Source organism: Musca domestica, unplaced genomic scaffold, assembly GCF_030504385.1.
Source record: "Musca domestica strain aabys unplaced genomic scaffold, Musca_domestica.polishedcontigs.V.1.1 42, whole genome shotgun sequence".
NCBI lineage: Eukaryota > Metazoa > Arthropoda > Insecta > Diptera > Muscidae > Musca > Musca domestica.
Genome location: NW_026712329.1, coordinates 5,326,228 through 5,349,860, shown reverse-complemented (window position 1 = coordinate 5,349,860; position 23,633 = coordinate 5,326,228). Strand labels below are relative to the sequence as shown.

At 33.1% G+C, this 23,633-nt stretch overlaps 3 protein-coding genes across 6 annotated transcripts in view; 1 reads left to right on the top strand and 2 right to left on the bottom strand.

The window, feature by feature from the left end:
• Positions 1-6,687, bottom strand: part of LOC101892867 (uncharacterized) — a 201,581-nt gene extending 194,894 nt beyond the window's left edge. The window contains exon 1 of the mRNA XM_059127000.1: positions 4,439-6,687. Coding sequence (XP_058982983.1) covers positions 4,439-4,470 — 32 coding nt within the window. The 5' untranslated portion in view covers positions 4,471-6,687. The remainder of the gene's footprint in view (positions 1-4,438) is intronic.
• The window catches only part of LOC101888738 (myb-like protein O), a 53,426-nt gene extending 41,359 nt beyond the window's left edge, over positions 1-12,067 (top strand). For all 3 annotated transcript variants that reach the window (XM_059126999.1, XM_059126998.1, XM_005191752.4), the window contains 2 exons: positions 9,895-11,099; positions 11,229-12,067. In XM_059126999.1, coding sequence (XP_058982982.1) covers positions 9,895-11,099; positions 11,229-11,789 — 1,766 coding nt within the window. In that variant the 3' untranslated portion in view covers positions 11,790-12,067. The remainder of the gene's footprint in view (positions 1-9,894; positions 11,100-11,228) is intronic.
• A 1,521-nt stretch (positions 12,068-13,588) lies between these two features.
• LOC101888391 (putative mediator of RNA polymerase II transcription subunit 26) lies at positions 13,589-21,788 on the bottom strand. 2 transcript variants are annotated; one of them, XM_059127002.1, is made up of 5 exons: positions 21,518-21,788; positions 21,318-21,425; positions 21,029-21,255; positions 16,322-16,470; positions 13,589-13,958 (listed from the first exon to the last, which is right to left on the bottom strand). In XM_059127002.1, exons 1-5 carry the CDS (start codon positions 21,605-21,607, stop codon positions 13,768-13,770), a joined length of 765 nt encoding a protein of 254 aa, XP_058982985.1. In that variant the 5' UTR covers positions 21,608-21,788; the 3' UTR covers positions 13,589-13,767. The 2 variants fall into 2 exon arrangements, with proteins under 2 accessions (XP_058982985.1, XP_058982984.1); XM_059127001.1 differs by lacking the exon at positions 13,589-13,958 and adding an exon at positions 14,079-14,810 and having other exon boundaries at positions 21,518-21,786.
• Between the last annotated feature and the right edge of the window lie 1,845 nt (positions 21,789-23,633).

The following is a 23,633-nucleotide window of genomic DNA, read 5'->3' as shown; positions in this document are numbered from 1 at the left end:
TAGAATTAGATGCAATGCCAAAAAAAATTATAAAAAATCTAACTGACTCGGCAAACGCTGTCATGTCTTATGATTTTTTCATAGATCTACCTGTGATAAGTTAACGATTTTTTTTACTTTTTAATAAAGTAAATTTTGGAATTCATACTTTCACTCAGGAAAGCATTCATCCCTTCTAATTACTTGGATTTATTAGTTGTCATCGCAAAAGCCAGTCGAATTGGGAGCTAAATTCGCTTGAATTGAAATGAAAAATCTTCTGAAATAATCTAAAGTCATAGGATAAGGAATGTCTCTCTTTTGAATTTGTTCTTGAATTACATTATTCATCAGTTTTTCGAGAGACAACCGGGTACCGGTGCACGATTTCGAATGATTTAGATTCCCCACTTTCACCTAAATTATGTGGCAGAGTTCCAGGCACATCAAGTAAGTTCAAAAGTTCTGTCGGGCAGTTGGTCGCTTCATTCTCGTCCGTGACGCTATTAACGGATTTGTATGAACTTATTTTTCCAGGTATTTAACTTTATATAATGAAATTTAATATGGAGACATCCTTATTTTTTCGCTGCTAGTACTACCCGTTCACTAATTCAAACTAGATCCTTTTTTTTGCAATACCCAGAAACGTTTTAGTGATGTGGTCCTCCTTCAACATTGTGAACTCACAAACATTTTGTGGTAAGGATATTAATCCTTTGTAAGATCTATAGGAATTTGCCTTTACCCAGTGCTAGCAGTTGTCTTGAGAATTCAGCAGCCAATTGGTCGTTCTGCAACGATAAGTTTTCTGATCGTTTGTTAGAATACTCAGGCAGTAATGTCATGCCGATCGCTGCATGTTTGTCTTGCCTACATGTCATTCCGGTTGCTGCATGGTTGTCTTGTCTACATCAGATTCGTAATTCCCGTCAATTTCGGTTTGCCAGTAAAGATGACGAATAACTCCAGGCGATTGTCAGCTGGCATCAGGCAGGTAGATGCACTCGTCTGGTCGTAACTTCGACTGGCTGAGACGTTTAAAATTGAGACGCTCCGTTACGATCTTGATATACATGTCGACGCAGTACTGTTATTGAAACAAACGGCGATATTTCAATATATGATTGCCGACATCTTGCCGCATAAAAATGCATTGAACTAAACATTTGGTTTCTCAGGGCGTAGAATAAAATAAAACAAATAATCAAAGGCTACGGTCGTGCGGGCCCGACACTGTGATACCCTACAATACTACAATATGTTGGAAGGCCCCTCATGTCCATAAAGCCCTACCCTTAGCTTTCTTTTCCAGAATATTTAAGCACTTCGTCGTGTTGTTAGGTATGCAAAACAATTTCACACGAAGGTTTTGGTCGATTTTAAAGATAAATATAATCCAATGGTCATCCAAAATGCTATACTTCTTCCCTGTACTTAACTCTCTTCTCATTCAAAATTCCTTGTCGATTGGTGTTTAATTGCGACTTGTAGAGCGACTGCAAAATGATGAAAATTTTAATTTGTTGGTCCAGTTGAACCGTTAAATGTACATCTGCAAACACAATAGGCTTTAATTCTGACCCTAACCCCATGCAAAATTTCGTGAGCATCGCACGATAATTGCGACCTGTTTAATACCCTCAACACATACTGGTGCAGGTTGCAGAATAGCTTTAGAAAATTTACAATTCAAAATTGTAAGTCAAATTGAAAAAATTGCATGTGATAAAAAATACGACATAAATTGAAAAAAAAAACAACATATTTTTCCGCAATTTTCTTAAATGTTATCCTTTTATGGCAAGAGACCATTCCGAATTGATGAGAATTGTGAAAATCTGTGCAGCGGTTCTTGACTTATAGGGGGAATAACTAAGATCTATTTCTTTTACATATATTTTGTACCAATGTTGCTACATATCCGATATCTTGGCTATTAGCATCACTGTAATGGTCAGAAGTGACCTTTTAATGTATTTGTGATTTGGCCGCGATCAAAAATATTCGCGGTTTAGTAGACATTTTCGTATTTTTGACATAAAAGTTATGGTTTATTTTACCCGCTATATATTGTCCGATTACAATCCAAATTGGTTAGCTTCTGCCCAGTGCTGAACTCTAACTCCATGCAAATTTCCGTGTCGATTGGTTCATAATTGTGGCCTATAGAGCAACTGCAAAAGCAGGATTTTTTTCTGTTTTTGGTCCATTTCAACCCCTAAATTTTGTGCGATCATCTCCATAGACAATAGGGTTCTATTCTAACCTTAACCCCACCTCCATTTTCAATTTCGTGAGAATCGGTCCACAATTGCGGCCTGCAGCGTGACTACAAATTTACATGGACAGACGGACATACATAGCTAGATCGACTCAACTCGGCGAGATAGAAATATCCATATATAGTTTCCTATGTCGGAAACCATTATTTCAAGGTGTTACATAATTTTTGGCCCAATCAAGCTTATAATACCCCCAACACATAGTGTTGTAGGGTATAAAAATAGCCTGCCTTGAAACACTTTGGGAAACTTGTTTTTTTTTTTCAAATGCTTCAACATGAGATTCTGGTATTATTTTTTTCATATATCCTTGATACCACATCATTTCTAAAAAGAAAAAAAAACTGAATAAAGGAACAGTAAACTCAGATGCAATTGAATAACTTGCTCTACATGAATGAGTCAGTTTTTTGCTATTATCTCAAATTATTTTGTTAATAGAAAACAGTAATAAAAATGTATAAATTATTGCTTTTGACTACAAATTTGGAAAGTTTTTTGTGATTATTTGCAATATTTGTTGTCACTTGACAGCTGAAAATAACGCTGTACAACACAAAAAAATTATATTATGGAAAAATATTCGGCATTTGAATTTCACTATAAGCCTTTGAGGGTATAGATTTTATATCTATAATATATATTTACAAAAAAAAGTAATAAGTTTTAGCAAAATACTGAAAATCATTTGCACATTTTGCTGTTCAATTTTTGCAACGCGTTATGTAATTAACATAGAACTTAGTTTTAGGTAAATAGTGTCGAAGGAAATAATATTTAGCATTTAGCATGGTGCCTTTTACGAACTGCAAATATGAAGTAAAAAACAATTCTGTTCAAAAATATAGCTAAAATTCTTAAAACAGCGAATATCTGGAGGTACACTCATATGGGGATTATACCAAACATTGGACCTGTATAGACAATTCTATGCCAGGATGTTGCTTACGTGCTGGGAAAAACTACCAGATTACCGCAAATTCGGCTTACAAGTGTGACTAAAGCAAGCCAAACACAATAAATCTGGCGGTATATAGTTATATTATGACCTATATTGCCCATTTTCAATACTAAAAGTCCTGCAAACACTTGATCAACCTACTTCATTTCGTTCGGAAGCTAGTATTTTCCACAGACGGACAGACATCGATAAATCGCCATAAAATGTTATGCTGATCAAGTGTTACAAACGGTTATAGAATATCTGTAGGTTATAGAATATCGTTACCATTTCATTTTTTCTGATTTGTTTGGAAAATTTTGACTTGAAGCAATGTACCCATAGATCGACTTCCCGAAGAATATAATATCCCATGCCCGTCCGTTTTTGACAGAATCCAAACGACTAGTGATAGGAAACTAAATTTTTACACAGACCAGTCTTTTGTCTGCACTCATGTCAAGATGGCGGTACCGCCAAACATCCAGCATATTGATGCGGAATTGTTTCAAATTTAGTACTTGAAGTTGTAAATGTGCAGAAAATCGTATATATAGGTTCATGTTTTCGTATATTCCCTACATAACCGAACCTCTCAATATTATTATATGTCACACCTATATAACAGTGGCCTTCGATATTCGACATTTGTATACCCTACGCCACACTGTGACCACACCGTGGTATTAAGTCTTTGGGCATTTGTTTTTAACATGCATGATCTGCATTCTGAGGCGATTTGTGCGTGTCCGTCCGTCTATCGAAGTATAGGTCGCATCGTCATTTCCGATTTAAATAACAGTTACGATTTAAATAACATAACGAACTCTATTGGATTTTGCGAGAATCGGTGCAAATTTAGATTTCAATTCAATTTGCACAACGTGTGTAATATTCGTCCAAATATGATGTATATACATCCGTCCGAATCCAGCCTTGAAGTAAGTATTTCAAATTAGGTGAAAATCGTTACAGATATAGCAATTTCTCCCATGTATAGGCTTTATCGCATTTGCTCAAGTCCCTCACATTCGTAATATGCACTCCACAACAATGATATTTGATACCAGATATGAGACACAGTCCAAAAATACCTCTCTGAAATTTTATCGATATCGTTTCAGATTTGGATATAGCTTCCATATATATCATTCAACGGATTTGAAGGTTGTTGTGCACCAAATATGTAATATCAGGGCAAATTAGATGGTATTTTGGGTATTCAAAAACTTACCTCAAAACTCGCACTTTAGACACTTTTATCATTATTTCTGCTTTAGCCGATGTATTTCAAAAAGAAACTAATAATCAATCTTTTTTTATTTATTAAATTATTATTGGCGTATAATATGCCATTAATCGCCACAAGAGAGGTGGCACAATTTTAACGTCACATCTTAGTTGTGAAATTCTTTAACAGAGGCACACACACTTAGTTAGTTCGTCATACGCACACACACGCACACTTTTTCGTTTTGGCACATTCAATTTCCCCCCAAACAAAGAAAACGAAAATGTTGAAACCACTTTGTCTGTGTTAACAGAACAGAACATCATCTCCCCAAAGTAATTGACGTCCCGACACTTCTTCGATATGTAAAACAAATAAATTTTTCAATGTCTGTGTAATGCAGCCAACAACAGCTGTTTTTGTCTCTCTTGACAAATACGTCTATTGTGCTCTCTCTCTTTATGAGATATGGTTTGATTTGCCGGTGTTGTTCTGTTCATCCCTTTCCACAATGTTGTCTAACTGTTTAAATAACAACAGAGAATGATTTTCTTCCTCTTTGCGAGCGCTTAACAGTATCTTGTTAGAGGCTGTTTCTTATCTCCCTGGCGCTCTTTCTCTGTTAATTGTTGTGGAGAGAACAGTAAACGGGAATTTACCCGCCAAACAACATCAAAATATCAACACACAACCCACTCGCTTTCAATTATGTTTGTGGTTCATCTCTTTATTATGGTTTTTACTGCGTTTTGTGCAATAACACTTTGTCTCATTTCACTTTTTTTAGTATTGCTGGTGGGGTTGATTGTTTGCACATCGACATGTAACTTTCAATCATTGTTTGTCTAAAAATGCAGCAAATATGTTCTTTGGTTAAGAAAGCTCATTTTCGATCATACATGAAAGGGAGGGCAAATTAAAGATTTGTATCAATTATTGTATTCAATGAGGCGACAGCCACGAGCTTCTCCGTCATAGGCATGCAGACAAAATTATTAATGAATCATAATTTTTGCACTTGTATTAGTTCTACTTGTATTAGTTCTAACAAAGGTGAGAACAGTAGCAGAACAATGACTAGAATGTTCTAAAAACGATTGAAACTTCAAAGCGAGATGGGAAACCGCGAAACAGCCTGTTTTTGTAACAGTGTTTTTTCTTTTCGTTTTGACTTTTGGCTAAAGAAAATATATTTTGGGTTTTTGTAGTGCATGTTTTTTTTCTGTTAGTGACAAACACAATAAACTTTTTTCCTTGCATTGTTGGTTTTTGTAACGAAAAAACGAACGAAAATGTCAAAAAAACGATAGGAGGAGGAGACCTATCGTTTCGAACAGAAATGGGCTATTAGTTACAGAATCTCGCCAAAATTGTATGTGTATGATGGGGAATTTATATATGAACAATTTTGTCATATCAACTATATGTTTGCGGATCTTGCAGGACCATGATTTCTTGACATTTTTCAATGTAATTTTACAAATGTGATAAATTTTGAATTAATTGGGGTTGCCACAATCAGCACAACTCCTAATGAAATAAAATAAAAAAAATAATGGTTATGGAAACCCTGACATATCAAAGCTTTTCGTAAATGGACCAGAGTTTTAAATTTTTTTTTATTAAAACACATACTAAAATGAATACGTTTGAATACGAACGATTCGATTGAAAGTAAATTTTTTACAAAAAACGGGTTATTAGTTTCAAATGCAAAATGTTACACTGCCTGAGTCCTATTTTACATTTAAGACAATTTCCGGATTTAGTAGACCCTGTGAATTTAAATTGCCAATTTCATGGCATAAGTGTTAAAAAATCCACAGAAAGAGGTCAACCACATTATTTTCGCATAAATTAACTTTTTCTATATATCCTTCACCATAGTATGGAAGGTATATTAAGTTTGTCATTTCGTTTGTAACATCTCGAAGCATACATTTTAGACCCTATAAAGTGTATACAATCTTGATTTGCATAAAATTCTTGGTAAAATGTAAATATCAATAGAGTAAGTCATCCTTTCTCAAGGAAATTTTACACAAAGATAGCTGACATTTCGTATTCAATTCAAAAGAAATTGATTTTGAGTTTCAATAAGTGCATGACTAGAATCGACATTTCGAAAGAAAATGGACACATTTTCATACAAATGTGGCTTCTATCTTTCACTTTACTGGAATTTGAATGTCAAATGCTGTAACTTGCTTGAAACTCAAAACATCATTCCAAATAGTCACTTATATTCTATAGAGTATGTACACATATATTCTTCATCAGCATTAAATTCTAAGTCCTGCTTCCCACGACGAAGACATTGGAAAACTTTCCAATATTTTAAACGGCTTTAAGTCTTATTTTCAAATTCAAATTCTTCTCAAAAGTTTACTTTTCAGCAAATCTAATTTTTTGGTTGTATGTTGCCAGAAAGGCAGGGATGGATATTTGTTTATTATATGTAAAACCTGAATCGTTCAATCAAAATTACTATAACAAAGAATTTTTTAACCCAGTACTTTTTTAACATTCATAATATAAGCAAAAAAATTTTATTGTAAATTGGCAAAATTTCTCTTATCTTTGACTGCCTCTAGCAATTTGCGAAACTACCTATGATGAAATTGTTCTTCTTAATCTGTAGTTAATAGACTATTTAAAATTGGAAATAGGTTCCCACACTTTGTAATAATGAAAATACTTCTCATGCCAGCAAAACAGTCCAAATTTTAAAAGAATTTGCATTGTGTTGTTCGTCATCTATAAAAACGTCATTCAGATATCAATGTCCAATTTTCTTTAGTAATATGCTACTTAAATCATTCGAAACACAAACACACATTAACCCTCTTATTCGTGTCATAAAAAAAAACATTTACAAAATTAATTTCATACATTTCCTATATTCGCTTCGTCCACCACACACAATTTGATAAGAGCATAACAAAGATGATCTCTTTCTCCCCCACACCGCTTTTGAGCAAAACAAATCAATTTTTTGAGATATCAATTTATTTGTATATCTAACTCTTTTCAAAAATGCACACCTACAGCAAAAAAAAAACAACAACATGAACTCTCTTGTTTATTATAAACGACATACCGTTTACATTTCCTTTAAATTAATACTGTTATTAATACGAAGGCACGAGCCTATACGAATATGAATACCTTCGCACACATCACACACACACTTATATACACGTGCGAAAAAGAAGGGGTCATGGTTTTTGGACACTTGTCATCTTCTAACCACACCAATTATAACTACATCTCTTTTGCACATTTCCCCTTTCGCTCTGTCAATGCAAAGCAAGGCACACTTGCTGCATTTTTTTTTGTTTGCTCACAGAAAGAGATCACCTATATTTGTTTTTGTTGTGCCTTAATTTACAAAATTCATTGATCTCCACAAGCATAACAGAAATCATATGTTTATTTGCCCTACCACACGTCTCAGTTTGCACGGCTAGGCCTTCTCATTTTCTGTCTGTTTTCTCTCTCTCTCTTATTCTGTAAACGTTTTATATTTTTCTCCCTCTACTCTGTTTTGCGCGAGAGTAGCTATCTGTTGTCAGTGTTTTTATATTGTTGCGGACTGTTACCATTATCAGTAGTGTTTTAGCCGTCATCCGGTTAAGTACGTTCCGTCAAACTGAAGTCTTAAGGTAAAAGAAAACGTTTTACATAGTTTTTCTTGTAAACCAACGACAATAACAAAAAACATGATCAAATATTGTAAAATTTTGAAAAAATTTATGGTTTTTTGTTAGCATTTATTTGGTGTTACCAAAATAACAAAATTCAAAACAACATATCAATTTTAATATTTTTTTTTTGACGATGTTGTTTATTTAAAAGTTTCTAAGATCTATCATAAAAAAGTTTTCTTTTATATTCTAATTTATTCCAGTTTAGTTTTGTTGAATTTTCTTAGTTTCCCATATCGTCCGTCCGTTAGTTTGGCCAAAATCATGCTCGTGCATGCCTGCCTTTTCAAACAAATATTTTAGAGATACAATGCAAACACACACACGCCATTAATGGACAGCCGGCAATGTTGTGTTTTTCTCAGTTCTAAAAAAGTATCTCTCTCTCTATGTCTCCCATTGCTTGGGTTTTCATGTTAGCAATTCATGAATCATCTTTTTAACTACAACTGCAGCAGCAAGTACCTATCATATGGCCGGTAGAATAAACTGCAATTCCAAAAGGAAATGTTGTTATTATTTAGGAGTGGGATAATTTTTTTCTTTATGAGAAATAACAATAAAAAATCAAAAAAAAATATAATTTAATAATTCAAAGAAAAAATTAAGTAATTCACAAGGAATAATTTGTTTTGGTAAAAATATGTTATCTTTACTGGTTTCATTTTAAAATAATTTGTATGTTTTAATGAAAATTTAAAATATAATTTAATAAATACCTACAATACCTAATAAATACCGAACAACAACAACCTCAACAAATATATTTCAGTAGAAGAAATGTTAAAGTAATTATTTTTTATATTAAATAAAAAATATAAATACTTACCTGCTTTGTCATTATTAATGTTATTTTCCTTTTTCCAATTAAGTTTTCAATTAAATGAATTATTTCATTTAACCTGTTGATGTTCCTACGAAGTGAATTTCACAACAATTTTAAGTTTTGTTGTTTCGCTTTTGTTTTTCATCTCTTTTTTTTGTAAGAGATTTGAGGCTTCCTCAGTAGTTGTCTCGCTCTTTTAATTTGGCGCCCCAACATATGCTTTGATTTTCTCACATATTCTTTTACAAAACTATTGTTAACGCGGGCAAAATGAAAAACCTAAAAAGGGCAAAATGAAAAAAAAACTAGAAAGCTGAAACACAGAAAAGAAAAAAATTTGAAAACTTCTACAACTTTCTGGACATGATCATATGGGGTCATGCAAACTCAAGTAACTGTTTAATGTTTTTGGAAAAAAAAATGTGTACAATTTTGCACAATCAAGCCAGCATTTAAAAATTTGTTTTCTACAAATTTTTACCAAAAACAACAAGTTCCTTCTATTTTGGGGGATTATGACGCAATGTTTTGGATACTTAGTTTGTTAGAGCCGATACACTTTCTCAGCTTTGCAAAAAAAAAATAATTTCTGTCTGGATGTTTAACAGATGTATTTGGTCCCGGATAATGTGGACTATTTTTGGTACAATGTGATAGGGTTTTGAAAATTATTTTATTTAATAAAACTTTATCAAATAGTTTAATTTACAACAAATAGTCATTGCACATTACTGGACATTTTTTAAACAACGAAAATACTCCCAAATGAAATAACACACAAACCATCATACACTTACGAAACAATGCACTTATATTAATATTAATTATAAATATCTTAATAATAATTTGAAACAAATTTTACTAACGTGTATATGTTCGATCTTCCTTTCCCCTCTTTCTCTTGGATTATGGCGTCGTTCGTGTAGAATACCTACAAGAAGCCGCAATATCGACTTTGTCTGCAACATCAGGAACATCAGTTACAACGCAAAATATTAATATCAACAACAACAATAATAACCATCACAACAACAACGGAAATAATTGTAACAACAGCAAGGAGGCGGTTAGCATCGATGAAATAAATCAGCAAACCGGCTTCGGTGTTGAGACCTTTGATGAAAATTTTGAATTCGATATTGAATTGTTGACGGAAACTACTAGCAAGGATCAGGACAAAGAGAAGTTATTAGAGCAGGCTTATCAACAGCCAACACAACAGCAGCAGCAGCAACAACAAACACCATTAAATCTCTTACTTACAACAAGTGGCGGAGTGAACCACATAAATAATTTTGAAAAGAATCAAGAAGGAGTCGACGTAGAAGAACAACAAAAGCAACAGTTACAATCTATACTGGATGAAATATTATTTGGCAACAGTCCAAGTTGCAGTAACAACAACAACATTACTATTACTAACAACAACAACAATTCCAACACTATTCCAATGGCGGTCAATAATCTAGCTGACATTTGCAACAACCACAACAACATGTACGATGAAAATGGCATCTTCGATTTGGCCCCAAATAGCCAAAATTTAAACAATGATGACTTAGATTTGGACATTTTGAATCCATCTTTTGAAAATGCTGTTGATATTCATGACATCAAGAATGAAGACTTTCCCTATATAATGGATTGTAATGGAGCTGAAAACAGTGAATCAATTTGCAATTTTGACGATCCAATGTTTTGCGGCTCGTTGGTAATGTCATCACAATCATCGCAGTTGACAAGAACCCATTCGAGTGTGGCCGAATTGTCTCAAGAGATCATGAACGCAGAACCACATATATCGCCAAATCTTATACACTATTCAAATGAATATTTACTATTAGATACACCAGCAACCTCCACAGCAATGTCAGCAGCCGCTGAGGCCAATGACGGCTCGAATTCCCAACAGATTGTGTGTATGGACTCCTTCGTGGACGATTCAACTTCATTCTACAATGATGATTTGGCCATAATGACCGAGGAAAATCCTCTAAAGCGTTCTCAGAGTCCCCAAACTCTAAAACACATGCAAAAGAAACGGGCCAAGTTGCGCTTAGATACGAAGCGTCGAGCTGTCGAAGAGGGTGTGCTTGATACTCCAGGCGTTGTTAGGTTGATTGATGAACAGGTGGGTATTGTTGTGTAAATTCAAAAGTTGTCTTTGACTTCTTTTCAAATTATCTTAAACATTTTTATCAGGTTGATTTCTCATTCCAAAATGATAACTAATATTTTCTTCTCTTTATACAAATTTCAGTTATCCTTGCCACTTAAACCGGCCCCGGAGGAAACTACCGAAGATATCTTCAATAGCCTTATCGCATGCTCTCCACATGAATCCTCCGATAGCATTCTAACATTTAAATCGGAAGCGATTGATATGGATTATAATTCAAATGACATTACACCACCTTATACACCATACAGCGTCAATTCCTCCAATTCAAATCAAACCAATTTTTCTGGCATTATCAACCAGCAACCTTACTCACCTGCCCCCTCCGTAGCCACAACGTGTGCGACCACAAAACGTGGCCGAGGACGTCCAGCCAAGATACACAGTGATGTGCCCGATCCTTCACAGTTGGCTCATTTGCCCGAGAGTGAACAGAAAAAGGTATTGGAGCGGGCCAAAAATAATGAGGCCAGCCGTAAATCTCGTCTAAAGAACAAGGAACGTGAGGAGGCTATCGAAAGGGAAGAGCGTGATCTAATACAACACAACATCTATTTGAATACAGAATGGCAGAAACTGTTGCGTCTAGAAAAGAAATTGAGACGTGCTTGTAAACGGGCAAGCAGATCAGCTCCTTATTAGGGAAAACTCGGCAGTAAAACCCAAAAGCAGAAACACTCAGCAGTACCTAATTTCAAATCACCATAAAATAGACACAAAAGCTGCACAATATCAAATATATACTGCAGTAGCCATTTGGAAATCGTTGTTAGTTGGTCATTTTATAAGTTTTAGAAATATATAAGCATAGCTTTTATTTGGTTTATAAACAAATATATATGTTTCCAAGAAAATTATATTTTTAAATCACATGTAATACTTTTAAGAAAAACTAAAATGTTTTACTTTTATTTTTTTTTTTAACAATTCCTCTTTATTTTTATTTGTTGAGGATTGAAATACACAAAAATATAAATCTATTATGTGTCAATATTTTTTTAAAATTAAAAAAAAAATATCTAAATATATATTTTTGTTAACAATTATTTTTATTTTTTAAATCCAATTACACATTTTTTTATGTCCTTATTATAATATAACTGTTTAATTTTTTATGCATACAGAAAAAAATACAAAAAAAAATAATATTTAATAAAAACTCCATATATTATTATTGTACATCGTATTAAGTATGTCAAAAAGAAAATATTAAAAATACTAAAACAAAACAATAAGAAAAAAAAACAAAAAACTATTAAAATAAAATATATATCTACACATACTATTGATGCATGTTATAAAAACATGGCATACAAACAATTTCGTTGTATTTTTTATTGCCGGCATGGAATTTCTTTATTGGGACAACACAAACAAAATATTATAGAAATTTATTTTGCTTAACAACACATTTATTTTGAAACAACACATTTTTACGTCATGTCTTCGTGGTGGAGATAAATTTATAAACTGTTTCATTTTAAATAAATTTGAGAGACAGAATTTTTTCCACTAATTGTGATTGTAATGAGTGACCTGTAGTGTTATTCCCTATATGCCTTGAAATGTATATTTATTTGCTATCAGCCCAATTATGGATAACAATCTAGTGCGGAATTTCTTTCTTTCCACTTTTGCTATTACAAACAAAAATGTTCACGGAAAGCAATTAGAGAGAAAAAATAGGTATCAACAAAATTGTATTTAAAAAGGAGTCTGCATAAAAATACAAACACAATATATACAGACAATTTTAATTGGAAATTTTACTAAAAATTACACATAATTTATTGATTAAAGTGGTTATTAATTCGGCCACGGAGAAATATTTGAAACACAACAATTGGGGAAAACCATGGCTCAATCAGAAAGGTTGCTCAACTTCAAAGAAACTAGAAAAATGCAACTATGTGCTCGACTTTTAAATATGCAACAGTTAGTTTTGTTAATTTTTCATTTTTTAACAAAATTCTTATATTGGGGAAAACCCGCGAAACAATAATGAAAAAAGATTTTATTTAGGGGATAGCTTTGTTCTACCTTCTATTGTTGCCATAGGTAAAACTATAGTTTTGTAGTTGGAGTTCTATTGAATTTTTTTCCAGAGGTACATATTTGTACACTGATTCCCGAACCCTGATATTTGTCACAAAAATCCTGGTCCAAGACCCAGATTAGATTCCGATCTATTTAAATGATATTGTCAATAACCTACCTAACCAACAAATGGACACACCATTCGAGAGTTATATATAAATTATTAATTTTTGAACCCAATTTTTTATAAAACCCCCAAAAAGTCGAAAACGTTTCATTATGGGATTCCATAAAGTATATACTAAATTATGGCTTACAATCTAAACTTTCCAAAATACTACAATTTTGACCTTTCCTGGGGCCAGAGATATGGGTCTTTGAAACCGGAATGAAACAAAATAAAATTGTTGAAAACTTTCGTTTTTATTTTAGTATAAAAAAGGTGTTAACAATGTTAAGTTTTGTTAAGTTTATTTAACAAACAAACTTAGTAACGAATGGTAAGAATTAAAAAAATGCATTACTATATAAAAAAAAAATGGAAAAGAATTTGGCACTCAGTATTGCGTTGGATTATTTGCTATTATTGCTTATTGCCTTTTGCGGAACCCTCCTCGCTTTTACGATATTCCACATAGTCAACATAGCCATCCTTGTTCAGATCCATGGAACTTAAAACATAGTCAATAATGTCGGCTAAATTATCATCAGTATAGGATGTGCCTTGCTTTTCACCAGTTCCGCCAGTCTTTTCTTTTTGTTTTTCTTCGTCGTCTATAAAAGTGTGGTAAGAGTAGGCGTGGAAATATGAAAAAATGATAATAATATAAGGAAATGGGTAGGAAAAAACAAGCTATAGCTGACCACAACCGAACAAATGAAATGTAAAAATGCTATGTTTAAAATCCAAATTTGGTTTGTGTTGTTTTTTTTTTCTTTTTCATAAAAATGTCATTTATTTTTTTATTCCAATTGTTTTGTTTTTTTATTCATGTTCACCATAATTTTGTTCGCTTTGCAATGTTGTTGCATATTTTTTCTGTTTCTTCGGTTTCTTTGTTCTTATAAACTGAGCTTTGTTTTATAATCAGTCATTTTTGTTTCAACAGTTTTTTAGGAAGTTGGAAAAATGTACCATAACTTATTTAAAATTGTAAAGTAAAAGATTTTTACAAAAAAAACAATAATTTTTTATAAATGGAGATGCCAATTTGGAATTGTTTTGTCAACATACATAAAATAGAGAGAGATACATTGGGAGGAGTGTTTCTTTTTTTTTGGAGATTCTTAAGAGGAAAAGAACAAATACAAATAATATTATATAGTACATGGGAAAACAATAATTAAAGAAGAGTGCTAATTATAAAAAAATAAAAAAAATATATTAATAAAAATTATAAAAACAACACTAATGGCCACCAGATTGTGCTTGTTGCTGCTGCTGTTGTTGTTGCTGTTGCGATTTCTGTTGGGCCCTCATAAACTCTGGGTAATCTATGTAACCATCTTTCGATGAATCATCCATTTGCAAGATGGGATCAATTAAAGCTACCAGTTCTTCATCTGTGAAAATTTTTTCCTCCACATGAGGCTGTTGACCATCATGTCCTTCCTTGCTTCCTTGTTCTATGTGTGATGGCATGTGAGTCAGTTGTTAATGATGAGTTGTAGTAGTAATTTAAAATCACCGTAAACCATTTTTTGTATGATTGCCCAAAAACCATTTTAAAGATGCATTACAAGTCGAGGTGGGCCCAAAGACATATGAGTAGACGCATACGCACAGACACACACATAAGCATTTATTTGCGAATATGCGTGAAAATATTGAAATGAGAGAAAACGTGATGATGGTAAAATAATGCGTAGTGGAATTATATGAAAGTAAAAAAGAAGAAGACCACAACAATTACGAATTACAAAATGTTTTAAATTCAAAACTAAATAAAGCTAATTGCTCGTTTGCTTTAAATGGGAATTCGAACAAATAAGTGTGCAAACATTTATTTCAAATATATTGTGATTTCTTAAATACCACTGTCGACGAAGGGTTTGTAAATAATGACAAACAAGTTTTGTTTCAATTTCGATCGGATAAAGCATGGTACAATAATTTTACCATGGGATAGAGCAAATTATAGAAAAAACTACAGCAGGATTCTAGTGCGGCTCTGGAATCCCTTTATAATATGTCACAAAATAAGCCATGTGAAGACTTCAAGCTGCTTATGTACACACACATTAATAATTAATTGTTAATGGTGGTTTTAAATTATTAATTAATTAATTAATATATAACCTATTTGGCTTTACTAAACTTTTTTATGAATATGGTGATGGCCTAAAATCGGCTTTTTTCGTGGCTACTGGGCTTTTTTTATTAAATAACTAAGAAGGAATAAGTTGAATTATGACATATCTAATTTAAGGCAAATCGAGTGAGAAGCTTTTATCCTCGTTTGCGTAGAACCTTAGTTTGGTTAAAAAAACAACAACACTAAAATATTCAAGCATTTTAACGAAATTCCATTTGAAAAAAATGGACAAACGGTATTTTCAAGATGTTGTTGAAACATGATTAACATATTCAACACACCTTTCTCATGAATGAGTTATAGTAACATCGGCAAACAAATGTTAATAAAACTTCTTGGAACTAAAAAAAAATTTCTCCAAATTTACGTTTTATTTCGAAATTGAATGCCAAGTGTCATTTAATTTAACCTCGTCTTTCGCAAGTACTCAGTTGATGTTTTTTTGTAATTATTTTTAGTTCTTCAATATTAAAATATAATTCTGCTTGTATCTTTAAAGAACAGGTAACTTTATAATTTGAACCTTGAGACCTTTCTTGCTCCTTTGTTTAGTTTATACATTGCCGAGTTTGAAACTACAATTCATAGTTATGCCACGAATGAGTGTTAACTGTTTAAACCTGCACTAAAGACTTCCAATACTCTTTAATTTTGTCTACATAGGACCGATTTTGTAACTACCTCCAATGACCCGATTTACCCTTAATCCTTTTGTTTTGTAAATAAAATAAAAAGTTCATACAAACCCCTCTTTGGTAGTTAATTTAAAAAATCACAAGTCTAAAAATCAAAATCACATCACACCACAAAATTGTATCTTACCATGCCAATGAATAAGGGATTTAATCAATTCACAACCATCCAATTTATTATTATTATCGGAATCGTGCATTTTGAAGTAGTGAAATTGTAATTCAGCTTCGGACATTTTGCTTGTATCAATAGGTACGTGCAAATGTTCTTGAATGTGACTGAAAATAAAAAAAATATTATTAAGAAGTTATTAATCTATAAATGATTTCGGCACAAAATTATTTTATTGTAAGGATAGAAAACCTCGCACCCAAGGTATATTCAATAAATGTGTAATCGTCTATCATATGTTTTTACCTTTTTTGTAAATTAATGTTGTGTTCCCGTACTTTTTTAAGTGCAAAACTGAGAGAACCGCTTTATGCAGAAAGTACGGGAACGGAAAACAAGCTAAGGGTGAAAATACATAAATCCTTTTTTGGCTGGCTTAAGTCATCGACTGGCTTCTTCTTAGAGGAACAAAGGAATTTTAGGTCGTCTTAGTTCTATTTTGGCTCTATGCTCTTTTGTTTATTTCCGAAGAAGCCATCCGATGATTTAAGCCAGCCAAATAAGCGCTTTATGTATTCCCACCCTAAAAATATCAAAATTATCTTCTTGGCCTACCTTATGTAGGCCTTGTGTGGGCCACATGGTAGAATAATACAGGTAACAGCAAGTGTTGTTGTACAACAAACGTAAAAACAAACACATACAATTTTATTTTTGTACGTAATACTAGTGTCAGAGTTATATGTCCAAAAATGTAAACAAAACAATTTTAAATAAATTATTTTTATTTAAAAAAAATAAATTTTTGGAATTTGGATTATTAAATTTTAAAAGCAGAGGAATAGGTCTTAATACGTTTACTTTTAATACTTTCATATCATTCCCCTGAATGTAAAGTCAATATCTCTCAACACTTGAAGCCATCGCTAGTAAATCGTGAAAAAAGCAACATCCCTTTCAAATTGAAACCAATCTGCATATATATAAAGTATTCTACATTTTGCAATTTTAGAAAATATGAAAAATACGAGTTTCCGCACCATTGCCGTTGGCGTTTTGTTAAGTATACCAGCAAATTTTTCTATAATGAGGAAAAAAATATGTTCACATTGTCCTGCAGTTAAATTTTATATCAAAAAGTGTATACCTATTGTACATCAAAAAATGGAATTAAATCACAAAAGGTCAAATCGAATTTGACACTAGTGTTACTATAGCTGGTGTCTTCTGCTGTCTGTAAAAAATATACCATGGGTCGGCCAATTAGAACATCTGAAAACTAGTTTGCTATCTAAAGATATATTGTGATTTGAAATTCAAAGACAGCCAATTCACAATTGTGCAAAAACTAACTACTAAGTTTACTGACAAATTGTTGTCAAAAGTAGTCTTCTTGGCCGACCTTTTATAGGTATTTACTTTGAAATTTAAATCACATTTATGTCTTTTGACAGAAAACATAGTTGTCAGGTGGGCTTATTGGCCAACCTTATACAGGCCTTACTATAAAGATGGAACAAAATGCATATTGTTCAATTAATTTTTTTAGCAATAGATTGATGCCTCTAAAAACGTAATTTGGGGCAGAAAATTACAAAAATACTCATCAGGAATAAAAACAAGTAAAATAGTATCAGTCGGTTTTGCCGACAGATGTATACCCCCAGCCTTAAGTTATGAATGTAACAGATTTGGACTATATCGACTATTTCTTGTACTTTATATGAGATATTTTTGGAAAATGGAAAAAATAGATATAGCGGACCGAAGAATTTCATTCATCTAATACAGAAAAAATATATTGGTATGTGCAAAATTTGAAGGAAATAGAACAATCGTATCCAATTTTATGCGAAATCACAAATTCCGACAAATAACATATTCATATCAGAATACTGGTTAAGAGAAATATTTAGATATAGCAAAGAATCTCCGACTTGTTTCGCAAGTTATGACAATTATAAGTTGGCAGATGTATATCTTCTTTACAACAGATCTTGTGTTAGAAATAATGTCTGTATGTGGGAAATTTAAGGAAGTGGATGGATGCATTTGGATGTTTTTTTTTTTTTTCAAATTCCTTGAGCGTTTTGTTTTTAAAAATCTTGAGCCCTTTGTGGGGAGGTACCAGAAAAATTGGTCCGATCTCTACCATCTTTATAACAGATCTTGTGTCGATGAAAATATTGAGAAACTCCAAGTCTGAATAGAATCGGATGTTAATTTTGCGTTTTACGGGCTTCATGGATACTTAAAATTTTGATCCTTTGTGGGGTAGGTACCAGAAGGAGTGGACCGATATATCCCATCTTCACACCAGATTTTGAGTTAGTAGAAATAATGGGACGTGTGTAATATGAAGAGAACGGGATGTTTATTTCGGATTCTTTGCTCGTTTTTATTATTCAAAACTCAGGTCCTTTGTGTGGGAAGTACCAGAACGAATGGTCCGATCTCTACCATCTTTATAAAAGATCTTGCGTTTATGAAAATATTGGGATGTGCCAAGTCTGAATGGAAACGGATGTTAATTTAGTGTTTTAACATCTTGATGGATATTCAAAATTTCGACCTTTTGTGGGGGAGGTACTTGATGGAGGGGACCTATATTATCAATTTTTGAACCTGACCTAGAACTAACGTAAATGTCAGGATTTGCAAAGTTGGAACAAAATCGGATTATCGATTCTCTTTCTGTGCAGAAAATACACATTTTTTTTTTTTGAAAATCTCGATCATTTGTGTGGGAGGTACCAGAAGGACTGGTACGATATATTCCTTCTTAACACCAGACCTTGGGTTAATATAAATATTGGGATGTGTGAAATTTGAAGATAATCGGACTCTTACATCACATTTTATGAGAGTTGTAATTATTTAAAATTTTGAACCTTTGTGGGGGAGGTACCAGAAGGAATGGACCGATATTGCCCATTTTCACACTTGACCTAGTACTGATGCAAATGTTAAGACTTGCAAAGTTTGAGCAAAATCGGATTATCGTTTCTCTCTCTTTGCAAAAAATATATATATATATTTTTTTTTAATTTCGACCATTTGTGTGGGTGAGTTACCAGAAGGAATGGACCGATATATTCCATCTTAACATCAGACCTTGGATTAACATAAATATTGGCAGGTGTGAAATTTGAAGACAATCGGACTCTTATATCACATTTTATAAGAGTTGTAATTATTCAAAATTTTGACCATTTGTGGGGGAGGTACTTGATGGAGTGGACCGATATTGTCCATTTTCACACTTGACCTTGCACTGACGCAAATATTAAGATTTGCAAAGTTGGAGCAAAATCGGATTATCGTTTCTCTTTCTGTGCAAAAAATAATTTTGTTTGAAAATTTCGACATTTTGTAGGGGATGTACCAGAAGGAGTGGACCGATATTGCCCATCTCCGAACTCGATCTAAGTTTGACAAAAATATTACGATGTACCAAGTTTGGACCAAATCGGATACTCCCTTCGAGAGTTATCGTGCGCACCAGCCAGCCAGACAGACAGACAGACGGACGGACGGACATCGCTAGATCGATTCCAAATGTTCTGAAACGGATTTGGTCCAAAGAGACCTAGGGTCTAAAACCGTTATTTCGACTAGGCACGTTTTGACCGTATCAAATGATATATACCCTCTGTAGCCATATGGCTGAGGGTATAAATATGGGCTTAAAATTTATTCCAGAGTCAAAACCCTATAAGGCGTCACCTCAGTGAGAGCATCAAATGATGCTATGTCATGATGCGGTTTCATAATATCTAATTTTGCACGAGTGTAGCAAGTAAAATATCCAAATCATTATTGGATCATAAGCATAAAAAAATATTACTGGCCTTTGACCAAATACCATAAACCATAATCTGTCATCACCAAAAATTGTTAACTTTGATTTTAAAGCGTATTTGGATGTTTTGAATGGGTTGATTTTGGCATAGTCCATAGCACTGCTTATATTGGCCTTAAAAGTGATGTGTTATTGTCATGGGTATAGCTTATCTTTTAAATGATAAGAAAGAATATTTTTTTATTAAAAATATGTTATTCATAAACGTATGGCGTTGTAGTTGAACAATACTTATCTATGTGAAAAATTACGTCTTTTTCAATGTTGTAAAAAGTTCCAAATTGAACTTGAAATATGTTTTACAATGTTAATCATTTCTCACTTTTTAATGATAACTGAGCAAAAATGTTTTAAAATATCACTTAGCCTTTTGCCACTAAAATGATCACCCTTGATTTGATAGTTGATGGTTTTTAATAAAATATAAAGAAATCACAAACAGGGAAATTTGTAGTCACAGCTACTTGGTGTTAAAAATTGAACCCAGTTGTGGTTTATAAAACCAGACCGATACAAAATAAATTAAATTCAAATGAATTAATCCTGATAAAAACGGACGCTACTTCATTGGATCGAAGATACTTCCACCACAAGTGTGGTTTACGTGTCACAAAATTCCGCCTGTACTCGGCAGTTCGACCTGCTCTGCAACAACTGTGTAATTCCTCTAATATAGATATATAAACCCCTCAACTCCAATTTCATTAAAGAAAATACTGAATTCGCCCAGACAAGTTTAAGTTTAAATCTGTCTATTCATGGTATGGTGGGAACTCGACCTAACAGCAGTGACACCTAGACATCTCAACAACAATTTCAATGAATACGAAACCTAGTTTGCCAAGTATTTTTTGGTAACTTACTCTTTTTCATGTTGAATATTAGCAGCATTCAAAACTTGACCGTGATTGGCATGATGACCACCATGGCCTTGAGGAACTTGTTGTTGTACAGGCACTTGTTGTTGTTGCACTGGAACTTGTTGAACTGGTACTTGCTGAACGGGTACTTGTTGAACTGGTTGTTGCATGTGAACTTGTTGTTGTTGCTGTACCGGTACCTGTTGGTATTGGACCTGCTGCTGGTGTTGCTAAAGAAAACATTAATAAATCATTAATATGGCACAGTTCTCATATCTGAAACAAAACTCACATATTGTTGTGGATTGACGCCTGGTGGCAATTGATTGGGATGTACTTGCTGTTGTTGATATTGTGGTGGATGCTGTGGGTGTTGTTGATGTTGTACGGGTTGTTGTTGCTAAAACAAGAAAAATTAATAGGTCAATTAAGTTTTAACACATGTTTTAAAAACATTTATTTATTTCTCTTAGGATTGTCAGCTTTGCTTACATAGTGTTGTGGATTAACACCGGGAACTACCCGCTGGGCATTTACACAGGCCCCGACAAGCACGATTAGGGCTATAATATGCTTTAACATAATTACAATGTGAATCGTAGAGATTATATTAAAAATATTCAAAAACTCCAAAAACTCAGCGGACTTCCCTGGCACAATCTGCTATTCTATAAAAAATACACTACTGACGGACACGACGACTGACACGTCAACGAATTGAACCAAAATAATCACAACACGGCACCTCTGGAACGAGAAGGGACGAATGATGTGGCATCTCTAGACGAAAAATACGGAATGAGAAAAATAAGAATAATTGTGTAGAATCAAAACAAAAATACCGACACCGACAGAGTTTCATAGATCGAAATCTAATACCGACTGGAATTAGAGGTCTATAGTTTCAAAAAATCTTCGGCAAGCGACATGGCATCTTTGGATTAAACCAAGTTGTATGGGAGAAATTAAAAGACAAATGTGTACTCAAAACGAAAGAACAAGCACATCAACAGAGCAGAGAGTGTGTTTAATTTGATATGCACAAAGTGTATTACAGCATTATTTCATAACATGTGTCACCGATTAAACAAACACAAGTAGAGGTTCTGAGTCTTTTCCCTGTCCCTAATCTTGTTATTTCGAAAATAGCACGTTACACCCAATAAGATATAGTACGTTCATTCTGCTATGAATTTATTAAATTAATATTGCTATAAACTAAAAATTGCTATGTATAATAGTGGTACAACCATAGTACAATAAAAACGTAAGGTAGAGCTACCAGCTGATTACTATTTTTTTTCTAAGTTTGCCCGACTTCTGCCGATTTTGGGTATGTATTTATTGTTTTGAAAAGGTAAAACAACCGATTTTAAAAACCAATGATTGGAAGACACGTACATTGCGGCTCGCGCATTAAACCTATCAACCAGTTTATCCATTAAATTTAAAGATTGTTTGGAACATATTTTAAGAGAAAATCATTCATTTTTCATTCTCATTTTTAAAATTAGAAAAAACATGAAAAAAATGAAAATAACTTGTATATAAATTTGAATGAGTCTGACAGGAAGCGGGCATAGCCTTAGGGTGCAAGTACATAAAAGGCTTGAAGTCAAGGCTAGGCATATTAATGTCAAGTTATAATGGATAATGACGGCAGGATTTTAGTGCGGCTCTGTACTCCCTTTATGAAATGTTACAAAATATGCCTAGCCATGTCTTCAAGCTTCTTATGTACTTGCAGCTTTAGGCTATATTAACTGTAGTTTTACGAAGCTGTTCTACCTCCTTATTGAACGATGGGTACAACTAAGAAGGTTAAGTCATGCCATCACATGTTTACATTTTTTTTTAATTTATACCATTTCTATGTCAAAATTTATATTTACAAATCTATTGTATACACACAAATCAGAAATGGAACCTGTTTTCTTTGCAGTGAAATTTGACAAAGTTAAGTACAGAAAATGTAGAGCTGGGAATGTTTATTTAAAATAAGGTGATTTACCATAGGCATATTAATATCAAATTGGCCATGATGCCAAACTACTTATGTATAGGGTGTTATGTTAAGAGTGTCATCGGCAAACGATTTTATTTTATTTTTTTAATGGATAGCTTCACTTATGGGCAATAACTAAGCCTGGGTAAGACTCCAATTAATTTTCGGTATTTCGGCATCAATATTTCACATTGATTTTCTTTAATAACCCGATTGTTATATTTTTACGTTTAACATCCCAAAGTGCTGGCAAATACCGGCAAACTTCCAGCAACTGAAACAATTTTTTTTCTTAGTATCTATACACCCATTCACGTAAAAAAAGAATCACAAATGAGAATATGGATGACCATGGAATATGGATGAACACCCCAAAGTGCTGGCAACGACCGCTAAACTTCCAACAACTCAAAAAAAATTTTCTCATTATCTGGCATTATCTATACACCCATTCGCTTTAAAAAAAAAGATCTCACAAGTGAGAATATGGATGATCACTTAACCGCACACATGTCAAAATCGAACGTCATGCACGAGAAAAATTAAAAAAATCTGATTTTGCTTCATGCATCGTAGGTGTGACGCATACATAAAATTTTTCAC